At 43.6% G+C, this 14,570-nt stretch overlaps 1 protein-coding gene across 5 annotated transcripts in view; it reads right to left on the bottom strand.

Moving 5' to 3' along the window:
• Positions 1-14,570, bottom strand: part of NEO1 (neogenin 1) — a 191,636-nt gene that overhangs the window by 39,896 nt on the left and 137,170 nt on the right. For all 5 annotated transcript variants that reach the window (XM_069765629.1, XM_069765632.1, XM_069765628.1 and 2 more), the window contains exon 5: positions 11,648-11,784. In XM_069765629.1, coding sequence (XP_069621730.1) covers positions 11,648-11,784 — 137 coding nt within the window. The remainder of the gene's footprint in view (positions 1-11,647; positions 11,785-14,570) is intronic.

Below are 14,570 nucleotides of genomic sequence, written 5' to 3'. Positions count from 1 at the left end.
CAGTGATCAAAATGCACTTTGGAACGAATCTGCCGGCCGGCAGATTCGGCGGGCGCACTGCGCATGCGCCCGCCATTTTGGAAGATGGCGGTGCCCAGGGAGAAGACGGACGGGACCCCGGCAGGATCGGTAAGTATGATGGGGTGGGGGGGGACCACGGGGGGGGGGGATCGGAGCACGGGTGGGGGAATCGGAGCGCGGCAGGCGTGGAACGGAGCACGGGGGGCGTGGAACGGAGCACGGGGGGCTGGAACGGAGCACGGGGGGGTGGAACGGAGCACGGGGGGTGGATCGGAGTGCAGGGGGGGTGATTGGAGCACGGGGGGGTGATTGGAGCACGGGGGGAGCGGAGCACTGGACGGAGGGGAGCCGGAGCAGTGTACCGGCCAGATCGGGGGGCTGGGGGGGCGATCGGTGGGGTGGGGTGGGGGCACTCTAGTATTTCCAGCCATGGCCGATGATATTTCAGCATCGGCCATGGCTGGATTGTAATATTTCACCAGTTATAATAGGTGAAATATTACAAATCGCTCTGATTGGCTGTTGAAAGTGAAACTGCCAATCAGAGCGATCGTAGCCACGAGGGGGTGAAGCCACCCCCCTGGGCTAAACTACCACTCCCCCTGTCCCTGCAGATCGGGTGAAATGGGAGTTAACCCTTTCACCGGATCTGCAGGGACGCGATCTTTCCATGACGCCACATAGGCATCATGGGTCGGATTGGCACCGACTTTCATGACGCCTACGTGGCGTCATGGGTCGGGAAGGGGTTAAATGATGATTAAAAAGGTGTACATAAAATGTAAGACAAAAGATTGTCAAGACTGGTGACAGCTCAATAATGGACAAGATAATAAACAGGATACAAAAAATAGATTAAAAAAAAAAATCATATAGCATAGACTCTGCAAAACGCATGGTCTAAAAAAAACTATGCAATGAGTAACAACACTATATAGTAAGGCACACAATAAATAAGGCAGCCACAATAAACAGGAGTGCGGTGTATCGTGAGGTAAAGAGAATATGTATATACTAGATGGTGGCCCGATTCTAACGCATCGGGTATTCTAGAATATGTATGTATATAGCAGCCACATATATAGCACAGGCCACGACATATTCTTGAATACCCGATGCATTAATACAGGCCACGCAGTATATAACAGTGGCCACGCAGTATATAACACAGCCACGTACTATAGAACACAGCTCATGCAGTATATAGCAGCCACGCAGTATATAACACAGCCCAAACAGTATATAACCCAGCCCACACAGTATATAACAGTGCCCACATAGTATATAACAGTGGCCACGCAGTATATAACACAGCCACGTACTATATAACACAGCCCAGGCAGTATATAGCAGCCACGCAGTATATAACACAGCCCACACAGCATATAACAGTGCCCACATAGTATATAACAGTGGCCACGCAGTATATAACACAGCCACGTACTATATAACACAGCCCAGGCAGTATATAGCAGCCACGCAGTATATAACACAGCCCAAACAGTATATAACAACCCACGCAGTATACAGTCATGACCAAAAGTATTGACACCCCTGCAATTCTGTCAGATAATACTCATTTTCTTCCTGAAAATGATTGCAAACACAAATTATTTGGTATTATTATCTTCATTTAATTTGTCTTAAATGAAAAACACAAAAGAGAATGAAGCAAAAAGCAAAACATTCATCATTTCACACAAAACTCCAAAAATGGGCCAGACAAAAGTATTGGCACCCTCAGCCTAATACTCGGTTACACAACCTTTAGCCAAAATAACTGCGACCAACCACTTCCGGTAACCATCAATGAGTTTCTTACAACGCTCTGCTGGAATTTTAGACCATTTTTCTTTGGCAAAGTGCTCCAGGTCCCTGATATTTGAAGGGTGCCTTCTCCAAACTGCCATTTTTAGATCTCTCCACAGGTGTTTTATGGGATTCAGGTCTGGACTCATTGCTGGCCACCTTAGAAGTCTCCAGTGCTTTCTCTCAAATCATTTTCTAGTGCTTTTTGAAGTGTGTTTTGGGTCATTGTCCTGCTGGAAGACCCATGACCTCTGAGGGAGACCCAGCTTTCTCACACTGGGCCCTACATTATGCTGCAAAATTTGTTGGTAGTCTTCAGACTTCATAATGCCATGCACACGGTCAAGCAGTCCAGTGCCAGAGGCAGCAAAGCAAGCTCAAAACATCAGGGAACCTCCGCCATGTTTTACTGTAGGGACCGTGTTCTTTTCTTTGAATGCCTCTTTTTTTCTCCTGTAAACTCTATGTTGATGCCTTTGCCCAAAAAAGCTCTACTTTTGTCTCATCTGACCAGAGAACATTCTTCCAAAATGTTTTAGGCTTTTTCAGGTAAGTTTTGGCAAACTCCAGCCTGGCTTTTTTATGTCTCGGGGTAAGAAGTGGGGTCTTCCTAGGTCTCCTACCATACAGTCCCTTTTCATTCAGACGCCGACGGATAGTACGGGTTGACACTGTTGTACCCTCGGACTGCAGGGCAGCTTGAACTTGTTTGGATGTTAGTCGAGGTTCTTTATCCAACATCCGCACAATCTTGCGTTTAAATCTCTTGTCAATTTTTCTTTTCCGTCCACATCTAGGGCGGTTAGCCACAGTGCCATGAGCTTTAAACTTCTTGATGACACTGCGCACGGTAGACACAGGAACATTCAGGTCTTTGGAGATGGACTTGTAGCCTTGAGATTGCTCATGCTTCCTCACAATTTGGTTTCTCAAGTCCTCAGACAGTTCTTTGGTCTTCTTTCTTTTCTCCATGCTCAATGTGGTACACACAAGGACACAGGACAGCGGTTGAGTAAGCTTTAATCCATGTCAACTGGCTGCAAGTGTGATTTAGTTATTGCCAACACATGTTAGGTGCCACAGGTAAGTTACAGGTGCTGTTAATTACACAAATTAGAGAAGCATCACATGATTTTTCGAACAGTGCCAATAATTTTGTCCACCCCCTTTTTTATGTTTGGTGTGGAATTATATCCAATTTGGCTTTAGGACAATTCTTTTTGTGTTTTTTTCATTTAAGACAAATTAAATGAAGATAATAATACCAAATAATTTGTGTTTACAATCATTTTCAGGAAGAAAATGAATATTATCTGACAGAATTGCAGGGGTGTCAATACTTTTGGCCATGACTGTATAACATTGCCCACATAGTATATAACACTGGCCACGTAGTATATAGCAGCCATGTAGTATATAACGCAGCCCACACAGTATATAACACTGCCCACATAGTATATAACACTGCCCACATAGTATATAGCAGCCATGCAGTATATAACGCAGCCCACACAGTATATAACACTGCCCACATAGTATATAACACTGCCCACGGCAGCTTCTGGTCCCAGGGTTGGTATGAGCGCAGGACCTGTGATGACGTCGCGGTCACATGACCGTGACGTCATGGAAGGTCCTTCTCGCATAGCATCTTTAGCACCGGAACCTTACGCTTGCAGTGCCGAGGACAGCGCGCGACCTCGGAGGGTGAGAATAACCTTTTTTTTTTATTATTATTATTTGTAACATTAGATCTTTTTACTATACGCATACAAAGCATCAATAGTAAAAAGTTGGTCACACAGGGTTAATAGCTGCGTTAATGGAGTGCGTTACACCGCGGCATAACGCGGTCCATTAATGCTGCCATTAACCCTGTGTGAGGGCCGACTGGGGGGAGGAAGGAGCGGACATTTTTCCGTCGGACTGTGCCCGTCGCTGATTGGTCATGGGCGTTTTGCCACGACCAATCAGCGACTTGGATTTCCATGACAGACAGAGGCCACGACCAATGAATATCCGTGACAGACAGACAGACAGACAGAAGTGACCCATAGACAATTATATAGTAGATATACATATATATACACACACACGCACATGTGAAAAAGTGTTTGCCCCTTCCTGATTTCCTATTCTTTTGCATGTTTGTCACACTTAAATGTTTCAGTTCACAAAACAAATTTAAATATTAGACAAATATAACACAAGTAGACACAAAATGAAGGTCTTTATTATTAAGGGGGAAAAAAATCCAAGCCTAGAGGGCCCTGTGTGAAAAAGTGATTGCCCCCTAAACCTAATAACTGTTGGGCAACCCTTAGGCTATGTGCACACGATGCGGATTTGCTGTGGATCCGCAGAGGATTTTTCCGTGCAGAGACGCTGCAGAACCGCAATGTGATGTACAGTACAATGTAAATCAATGGGGTTAAAAAATAGCTGTGCAGATGGTGCGGAAAAATCAGTGCGGAATTGCTGCGGATTTCAAAGAAGTGCATGTCACTTCTTTTGTGCGGATCTGTAGCGTTTCTGCACCCCTCAATGTTAAAAATAAGCAGTGGCAAAAACTGCATAAAATCCGCACAAAATCCGCATAAAAAACTCACAAAATCCACGGCTGTGGATTCTGCCAGAAGATGCGGATTTTGTGCAGAAAATTCTGCACCTCTTTTCTTACGTGTGCACATAGCCTTAGCAGAAACAACTGCAATCAAGCATTTGTGATAACTGGCATTGAGTCTTACAACGCTCTGGAGGAATTTTGGCCCACTCATCTTTGATTTGAATTGTTGTAATTCAGCCACAGTGGAGGGTTTCCGAGCATGAACCGTCATTTTAAGGTCATCTCAGATTAATGTCATGACTTTGACTAGGCCACTCCAAAGTCTTAATTTTGTTTTTCTTAATACATTCAGAGGTGGAGTTGCTGGTATGTTGCATTGTCCTGCTACGTAATCCAAGGGCGCTTCAGTTTGAGGTCACGAATTGGTAGGCTGACATCCTCCTTCAGGATTTTGTGGTAGACCGCAGAATTCATGGTTTCATTTACCAGAGCAAACCTTCCTGGTCCTGAAGCAGCAAAACAGCCCCAGACCATCACACTACTACGTTTTACTGTTGGTATGATGTTCCTTTTCTGAAATGCTATGCTACTTTTATGCCTGATGTAATGGGACATACACCTTCCAAAAAGTTCAACTTTTGTCTCATCAGTCCACAGAGCATTCACCCAAAAGTCTTGGGGATCCATCAAGACTGTTTCTGCAAAACTGCAAAACTGAGACGAGCCTTTATATTCTTATTGCTCAGCGGCGGTTTTCGTCTTTGAATTCTGCCATGCAGGCCATTTTTTTCCCAGATTCTTTCTTATGTGGCTTCACAAACACTGACCTTAATTGAAGCAAGTGAGGTCTGCAGTTCTTTGGATGTTTTTGTGGGATTTTTTGTGACCTCTGATATGTCGTTGCTGCGCTCTTGGGATAATGTTGGTCATCCGGCCACTTTTGAGAAGGTTCACCACTGTTCCATGTTATCGCCATTTGTGGATAATGGCTCTCACTGTGTCTAAAATACTTTGCTTCTCATTTTTTCTAAAATGTATTTGGATCGTGGCATGATGTCTAGCTTTTAAGGGACTTTTGGTCTACTTCAGTTTGTCAGGCAAGTTCTATTTAAGTGATTTCTTGATTGACAACAATCGTTGGTGTGGTAGTTATCAGGCCTGGGTGTGGCAAAAGAATTTGAACGCAGCTTCCAAAAGATGTTATAAACCACAGCTAATTTATGTTTTAAGGAGGAGGGGCCAATCACTTTTTCACACAAAGTCCTGTAGGTTTCAATTTCTCTTTCCCTTATGAATAAAGACTTTCATGAAAAAACTGCATTTTTTGTTTACTTGCGTTATCTTTGTCTAATATTTAATTTTGTTTGGTGATCTGACATTTAAGTGTGACAAACATGGAAAAGAATAGGAAATCAGGAAGGGGCAAACACTTTTTCACACAAATATACAGTTTAGATGCACAGTGGCATAGAGTGACCTCAGCAGTCAAGAGGAGAAACGCATCCGACGCACGTTTCGGAACCTAGCATTATTATCTTGCCCATCGTTGTCACTCATTAGTCTTGACAATTGTGTCTAACATTTTATGTATAGCTTTTTCATCATCAATCAATAAACTACTTTTTATTGTCGTCTCATTGTGCCTTGCACTTATTCTTCTATGTTTTCTTTGAAACTGGATTAGCAGATTAAGAAATGGGAGGAAGATTATGAGCATGGTTCTCAATTTACAAAAATTACAAGGCAAAGAATCCTATTCAACGCCATTAGTAATATGGTATATATTACCTAGAACATGGAAAAAACAGTATAAGGCAGGCCCTGACTGAATATCTGCCTCACCGGGCAGATTCCCAGTGGGCTGAAATTGTCTGGGCCGCTCTGCTTGGCAATTATTTGTGCACAGCACATTAGTACCGCCTCCACCTGTTCACTGGATAGTATAGCGGGGCTTGTAAGCAACACTGGACATGCCCATACACCAGTGTTAAGGTCGGGTGTTTGCTAGCGGCAGATGAAGGAGCTGAAGAGAATACTCGTCCCTGCAAGAGCAGAGGGAGGAAAGGAGAAGATTGAAAATAATTAGAGAAATAGTTGTATAGGAATGGGCAGGAGGTTGGAGCAGACAGAAGAAAAGAAACACTAAGACAAAGTGGTGCAAAGGAGGGGTGAGAAAGAAGAACGTCAAGTAATGGCAGCATAAGAAGGGAGCCGTTGCTGCTCACCAGTTTCTCTAAACTAATCAGTAAAAGTTTTCTTATTTTTTCCACTATAGTCACCATTGGGACTGAGACTTATGTGAAATATGGGCAGAAAATCTGGGATCTTTTCACTGAATCAGTAAGTCAGCCCACTTGCTTCTGAATGTCATTTTGAATAAAAATGTAATTTTTCATATTGTTGAATGGACTATGTTCTTCTATTTCTTCATGATTCTTTGAGGCGCTACACTTAATGGGTATAATTATCTCCTGGAATACTAAGAAATATGGGCAGAGCCTAATTGGTCTGTGGGCCTGTGATTATTGCAGGGGCAGCAAAGGGGAAGGTTGCTAGTGTCATACCAGCAAAAAAGGCAGGTACTAGGGGTATTGTTGTATGGGCTTGGGTTCTGTACAGGATTTATGTAATGAGTGTGATGTGTGTGCCATCTGCTCATCCTCTATGCGACCTATTAGAGCACCGCTGTACATGTTAAAAATGGGCTACATGCAAAATACAAATATAAGCTACAATGTAACAGTGACAGACTGCTAACAGAGGTGAGAGAGCCCTGCCCTTGTGGCCTTCAGTCTACAGTATGGGGAGGAAGGAGGCCGCAGGTTGGCAATATGTATGCGACATGTGACATCTGCACTGTATGGAAAGTTCCAGAGACAAAAGTGCTACAAATATGGAATGTGAGTGACGTGTGCATGTCGGCCATGTGCCTAATGTGAGAGTGACGTGCGTAGGTCGGTCACATATCTAATGTGTGAGTGACGTGTGTAGGTCGGTCGGTCATATATCTAGAGTGTGTGACATGTATATGTCGATCATGTACCTAGTGTGTGAGTGACGTGTGTAGGTCGGTCATATATCTAATGTGTGAGTGACATGTGCATGTCGGCCATGTGCCTAATGTGTGAGTGATGTGTGCATGTCAGCCATGTACCTAATGTGTGAGTGACGTGTGCATGTCGGTCATGTGCCTAATGTGTGAGTGACGTGTGCATGTCGGCCATGTACCTAATGTGTGAGTGACGTGTGCATGTCGGCCATGTACCCAATGTGTGAGTGACGTGTGCATGTCGGCCATGTGCCTAATGTGTGAGTGACGTGTGCATGTCGGCCATGTACCTAATGTGTGAGTGACGTGTGCATGTCGGCCATGTGCCTAATGTGTGAGTGACGTGTGCATGTCAGCCATGTACCTAATGTGTGAGTGACGTGTGCATGTCGGCCATGTGCCTAATGTGTGAGTGACATGTGCATGTCAGCCATGTGCCTAATGTGTGAGTGACATGTGCATGTCAGCCATGTACCTAATGTGTGAGTGACGTGTGCATGTCGGCCACGTGCCTAATGTGAGTGACGTGTGCATGACGGCCACGTGCCTAATGTGAGTGACGTGTGCATGATGGCCACGTGCCTAATGTGTGAGTGACGTGTGCATGTCGGCCATATATCTAATGTGTGAGTGAAGTGTGTATGTCGGTCATATATCTAATGTGTGAGTGATGTGTGTATGTCGGCCATATATCTAATGTGTGAGTGATGTGTGCATGTCGGCCATGTATCTAATGTGTGAGTGAAGTGTGTATGTCGGTCATATATCTAATGTGTGAGTGATGTGTGTATGTCGGCCATATATCTAATGTGTGAGTGATGTGTGCATGTCGGCCATGTATCTAATGTGTGAGTGAAGTGTGTATGTCGGTCATATATCTAATGTGTGAGTGATGTGTGTATGTCGGCCATATATCTAATGTGTGAGTGATGTGTGCATGTCGGCCATGTATCTAATGTGTGAGTGAAGTGTGTATGTCGGTCATATATCTAATGTGTGAGTGATGTGTGTATGTCGGTCATATATCTAATGTGTGAGTGATGTGTGCATGTCGGCCATGTATCTAATGTGTGAGAGTGAAGTGTGTATGTCGGCCATGTATCTAATGTGTGAGTGACGTCTGTATGTCGGTCATATCTAATGTGTGAGTGACGTATGTATATTGGTCGGTCATGTATCTAGAGTGTGTGACATGTACATGTCAATCATGGATCTAATGTGAGAGTGACGTGTGTCGGTCATGGATCTAGTGTGTGAGTGACGTGTGTAGGTCGATCATGGATCTAGTGTGTGAGTGGCGTGTGTAGGTCGATCATGTATCTAGTGTGTGAGTGACGTGTGTAGGTCGATCATGGATCTAGTGTGTGAGTGGCGTGTGTAGGTCGATCATGGATCTAGTGTGTGAGTGGCGTGTGTAGGTCGATCATGTATCTAATGTGTGAGTGACGTGTGTCGGTCATGGATCTAATGTGTGAGTGACGTGTGTCGGTCATGGATCTAATGTGTGAGTGACGTATGTATATTGGTCGGTCATGTATCTAGAGTGTGTGACATGTACATGTCAATCATGTATCTAATGTGTGAGTGACGTGTGTCAGTCATGGATCTAATGTGTAAGTGACGTGTGTGCAGCTATCTAATGTGTTAGCACTGTTGCTTTGCAGCGCTGGATTCCTGGGTTCATATCCCACTAAGAACAATATCTTCAAGGAGTTTGTATGTTCTCCCCGTGTTTGCGTAGGTTTCCTCTAAGTTCTCTGGTTTCCTCCCACACTCCAAAGACATACTGCTAGGGAATCTAGATTGTTAGCCCCAATGGGGACAGTAATAATGTACAGTGGGGCAAAAAAGTATTTAGTCAGTCAGCAATAGTGCAAGTTCCACCACTTTAAAAGATGAGAGGCGTCTGTAATTTACATCATAGGTAGACCTCAACTATGGGAGACAAACTGAGAAAAAAAAATCCAGAAAATCACATTGTCTGTTTTTTTAACAATTTATTTGCATATTATGGTGGAAAATAAGTATTTGGTCAGAAACAAACAATCAAGATTTCTGGCTCTCACAGACCTGTAACTTCTTCTTTAAGAGTCTCCTCTTTCCTCCACTCATTACCTGTAGTAATGGCACCTGTTTAAACTTGTTATCAGTATAAAAAGACACCTGTGCACACCCTCAAACAGTCTGACTCCAAACTCCACTATGGTGAAGACCAAAGAGCTGTCAAAGGACACCAGAAACAAAATTGTAGCCCTGCACCAGGCTGGGAAGACTGAATCTGCAATAGCCAACCAGCTTGGAGTGAAGAAATCAACAGTGGGAGCAATAATTAGAAAATGGAAGACATACAAGACCACTGATAATCTCCCTCGATCTGGGGCTCCACGCAAAATCCCACCCCGTGGGGTCAGAAAGATCACAAGAACGGTGAGCAAAAATCCCAGAACCACGCGGGGGGACCTAGTGAATGAACTGCAGAGAGCTGGGACCAATGTAACAAGGCCTACCATAAGTAACACACTACGCAACCATGGACTCAGATCCTGCAGTGCCAGACGTGTCCCACTGCTTAAGCCAGTACATGTCCGGGCCCGTCTGAAGTTTGCTAGAGAGCATTTGGATGATCCAGAGGAGTTTTGGGAGAATGTCCTATGGTCTGATGAAACCAAACTGGAACTGTTTGGTAGAAACACAACTTGTCGTGTTTGGAGGAAAAAGAATACTGAGTTGCATCCATCAAACACCATACCTACTGTAAAGCATGGTGGTGGAAACATGCTTTGGGGCTGTTTCTCTGCAAAGGGGCCAGGACGACTGATCCGGGTACATGAAAGAATGAATGGGGCCATGTATCGTGAGATTTTGAGTGCAAACCTCCTTCCATCAGCAAGGGCATTGAAGATGAAACGTGGCTGGGTCTTTCAACATGACAATGATCCAAAGCACACCGCCAGGGCAACGAAGGAGTGGCTTCGTAAGAAGCATTTCAAGGTCCTGGAGTGGCCTAGCCATTCTCCAGATCTCAACCCTATAGAAAACCTTTGGAGGGAGTTGAAAGTCCGTGTTGCCAAGCGAAAAGCCAAAAACATCACTGCTCTAGAGGAGATCTGCATGGAGGAATGGGCCAACATACCAACAACAGTGTGTGGCAACCTTGTGAAGACTTACAGAAAACGTTTGACCTCTGTCATTGCCAACAAAGGATATATTACAAAGTATTGAGATGAAATTTTGTTTCTGACCAAATACTTATTTTCCACCATAATATGCAAATAAAATGTTAAAAAAACAGACAATGCGATTTTCTGGATTTTTTTTTCTCAGTTTGTCTCCCATAGTTGAGGTCTACCTATGATGTAAATTACAGATGCCTCTCATCTTTTTAAGTGGTGGAACGTGCACTATTGCTGACTGACTAAATACTTTTTTGCCCCACTGTATGTAAAATGCTGCGGAATATGATAGCGCTATATAAGCAAGGCACAAGAAATAAATAAAACTAACAACTAGACAAAGCAATACAAAAATTGCATATTGGGAGTTGCCTTTGAGATGTAACAAAGTAAAAGGTTAATGATTCAAAATATGACCAGCAATAAAACCCAGGGTGAATGCTATAGAGATGCACACCACCCCGTCAAATGTGATAAAGGCTTAATAAAAGGCTGGTCCAGCAGTACACCATAGGGGACATCCTGAGGATGTGCCATCAACAAAACCTCTGTGGGACATGGAAGGGAGTGACCCAATTCTTCTCTAACTGCCCCTCTTATCACCTGGAAGGAAGTGGGACAGGCCTGTAGGGAACACAACATTACATCCCTCTTCAGAAGGGCAAGAGAATATAATTGAGCTTCCTAGTGCAAACTCCATTGGGAGATTTAATTAGGAACCAACATGAACCATAGAACACAACGTGTGTCCAAGTGTATTAACAACAGGAGTGTTTTATATGATCTTAATATGACAAATTATATAGTCTAGTCCAGCATCGTTACCAAAATGCATGTATTTTAATATTTTTCGATAATATGTACAACCCTTTAAACGGAAGCCATGTTCTGTACTAAGTACAATAATATTTATAAAGGTCAGAACTCCACTCTTACCCAACAATGGAGTACAGTTTATTTTTGTACACAGGTAAAGCATAATATCTGTGTCAGATACATTTCCCACTACAGCTATTTTTTTTCTCATACCTTGCACAATGAGCTCAGCCTGGGCATGGATCGTTTGGTTCCCATTGTCCGCCGTACATGTATAGATCCCAGCATCTTCCTCCGTGACATTGCTGATCTGCAGGCTGCCTCCCGCCAACAATGCCAATCTGTCCGAACTGTAAATGGTGAGCACAGTCAATGGACACGGAAAGTCAGGGCCATCAAGGTGTGTATTGTGCTGAACAATGACAGTTACACGATAGAAGTGATCTTAGCTGTATTGATCTTCCTATATTACCAAAGCTCAAAACTGAATGAAGCTTTGTGTAACAATCTCATCACCCTACATTGTACAAGTGTTCTTTTGATAGTAGCAATTCCATAGACGCCATACGCCTTGAGAGGCCAATAACGACTCTCTAAAAGAATGGCAGCTACGAGGGAATATTCATTAAAAAAAATAAAACAACAAAAACGTAACACAGGAGGAAGGAATCAAAGATGATCAGTCCATTTACTATTCTAGAATGCTACATCAAAAGGCTATTGACTATGAACACGTCGGGCGCAAAGTCATCCACTTATCATTAAATAAAAAAGGGCATTTTAAATGCAGCAATCATGAAGCAGATCTGGAAAAACACTCACCGATTACCGAGCTCACATCAAGAATCTACTGATGAGAGCGGAGAACAGATAAAGCTCATCAGCCCGTTCAGTGAGCACACATTTAGCATTTTCTAACTGACTGTGTAATATAAAATAAATGTAAATAGTATCCGGCATTTTACCATATTCTTTGTACTTTAGCAAATGTCCAAGGGTCTAGCAGAATACCCAGATGTGTGTCTGGTACAAGAACCTAATCTAAGCGTACTACGCGAGTGCGCTAGCGAATTGCTAGTTATAGTTTCTTGCTGGTTATTGCAAACCTCTGCTAATTAAGAGACACATGTTCTCCAAAATTAGAAAAAATATAGCACAGTGTTCAGAAAACTACTTTTTAGGTTCTGCCATTGCACTACCTGCCTCGACTAACGCCAAGTGCCATCTCCTGCAGGGGTGCATTCGTGCACTGTTATTCGTGTATTTTTTATTCAAAGTACTTTTTTTTTCTAAGTACTCGGCAGTTATAACATGGCAGAATATAATCAAGCATCTCTTCTCTCTTCATACAGGTAAACATATCATTCATTCTCTGAGCTGAAATATCCTGCATGTCTATTGCTCCAGTCCCTGACAGCAAGCAGCTTGGATGGTAAACATATCATTCATTCTCTGAGCTGAAATATCCTGCATGTCTATTGCTCCAGTCCCTGACAGCAAGCAGCTTGGATGGTATCTGAGTCATTCTATCTTCGGCATTGAATCCTGCATGTATCTATATATGTTAGTCATCCTATTATGCCTTTGTTTGTGTTTATAGATATTTAACTCACTTTTGCATGCCCTTACTCAGAGAGATCACATAACTGTTTCAAAGTGGTTTATGATCCATGTAGACCTGGACATTTGTTTATCTGATCACTACATTTATTGTGTCCTGTTGTCTCAACTGAGTTAGATTGATTGCTAACGAGCTTTAACCCAAAAAAAAAAAAAAAGAGAGATCTAAGGGCTAGCCTTCTATAAATGTAGATTTAGCTTGGGGATGCATTCGTGCAGGGGTGCATTTGTGCACTGTTATTCGTGTATTTTTTATTCAAAGTACTTTTTTTTCTAAGTACTCGGCAGTTATAACATGGCAGTTAGGCAGGGCAGGAGACAGGTAAGACAATCTAAATCTAATCCATATTCACTTGAAACAGCACAAATACTCACCATATTTATTTGTATAATCTATATTCTGGCTGCTGCATTCACTCACATTCACCGCCCTCGCATTAACTCTCTACACTCCATCCATATCGGCCCCTCTGTCCTTGCCTCTCCTATCACTCATGCTCTATTCACATTGCTTAACAGCACAGATCCATTCAGTCCCACCATCCAACACAAGAGACGCTCTCACAAATCACTTAACCATCTGCTCACTCTTTCGATCCTCCTTCTCCTAGTCGCTGGAGACATATCTCCAAACCCCGGCCCCCCATGTTATAGCCAGTCAAACCTCCCAATTGCTACACCCAGAAACCCCTCTAACCTTATTAATATTCCCTGCATGCCTGCTGTCTCTTTCAATTGTGCCCTTTGGAATTCTCGCTCTGTGTGTAATAAACTCTCCTTCATTCATGACTTCTTCCTTTCTAATTCTCTTAATCTCCTGGCTCTTACTGAAACCTGGATCCAGCAGTCAGACACCACTGCTGCTGCTGCTCTTTCATATGGTGGACTACACTTTTCTCATACCCCAAGATCAGACAACAGAGCAGGTGGAGGCGTTGGCCTGCTCCTTTCACCCAAATGTACTTTCCAAGTTATCCCCCAAGTACCCTCACTTGTCTTTCCTTCCTTTGAGGTCCATGTGGTCAGACTCTACGTCCCCTTCTCCATGCGAGTGGCGGTGGTGTATCGTCCTCCCGGCCCCTCTCATCAGTTCCTGGATCACTTTGCCACCTGGCTTCCACACTTTCTCTCCTGTGACACCCCCACCCTTGTCATGGGTGATTTCAACATCCCCATTGCCTCTCCCCAGCTGCTTCTCACCTTTTATCTCTATCCTCCTCTTTTGGCCTCTCGCAGCATACTAACTCTCCAACACATGAAGATGGAAACTCCCTTGACTTGGTCTTCTCCCGACTTTGCTCAGTGGATGATTTCACAAACTCCCCTCTCCCGCTCTCTGACCACAACCTTCTTTCATTCTCTATTAAGAACTGCCATCCTGCTCAGGTCACCCCCACTTTCCACACTTATAGAAACATACAGGCCATTAACACCCAGAAACTTATGAAGAACTTGCAGTCCTCATTGGCCCTTATCTCCTCCATCTCATGTCCTGATTCTGCATTGAAGCATTACA

Source organism: Ranitomeya imitator, chromosome 4 (assembly GCF_032444005.1).
Source record: "Ranitomeya imitator isolate aRanImi1 chromosome 4, aRanImi1.pri, whole genome shotgun sequence".
Lineage (NCBI taxonomy): Eukaryota > Metazoa > Chordata > Amphibia > Anura > Dendrobatidae > Ranitomeya > Ranitomeya imitator.
This window is presented reverse-complemented; position numbering and strand designations above follow the sequence as displayed.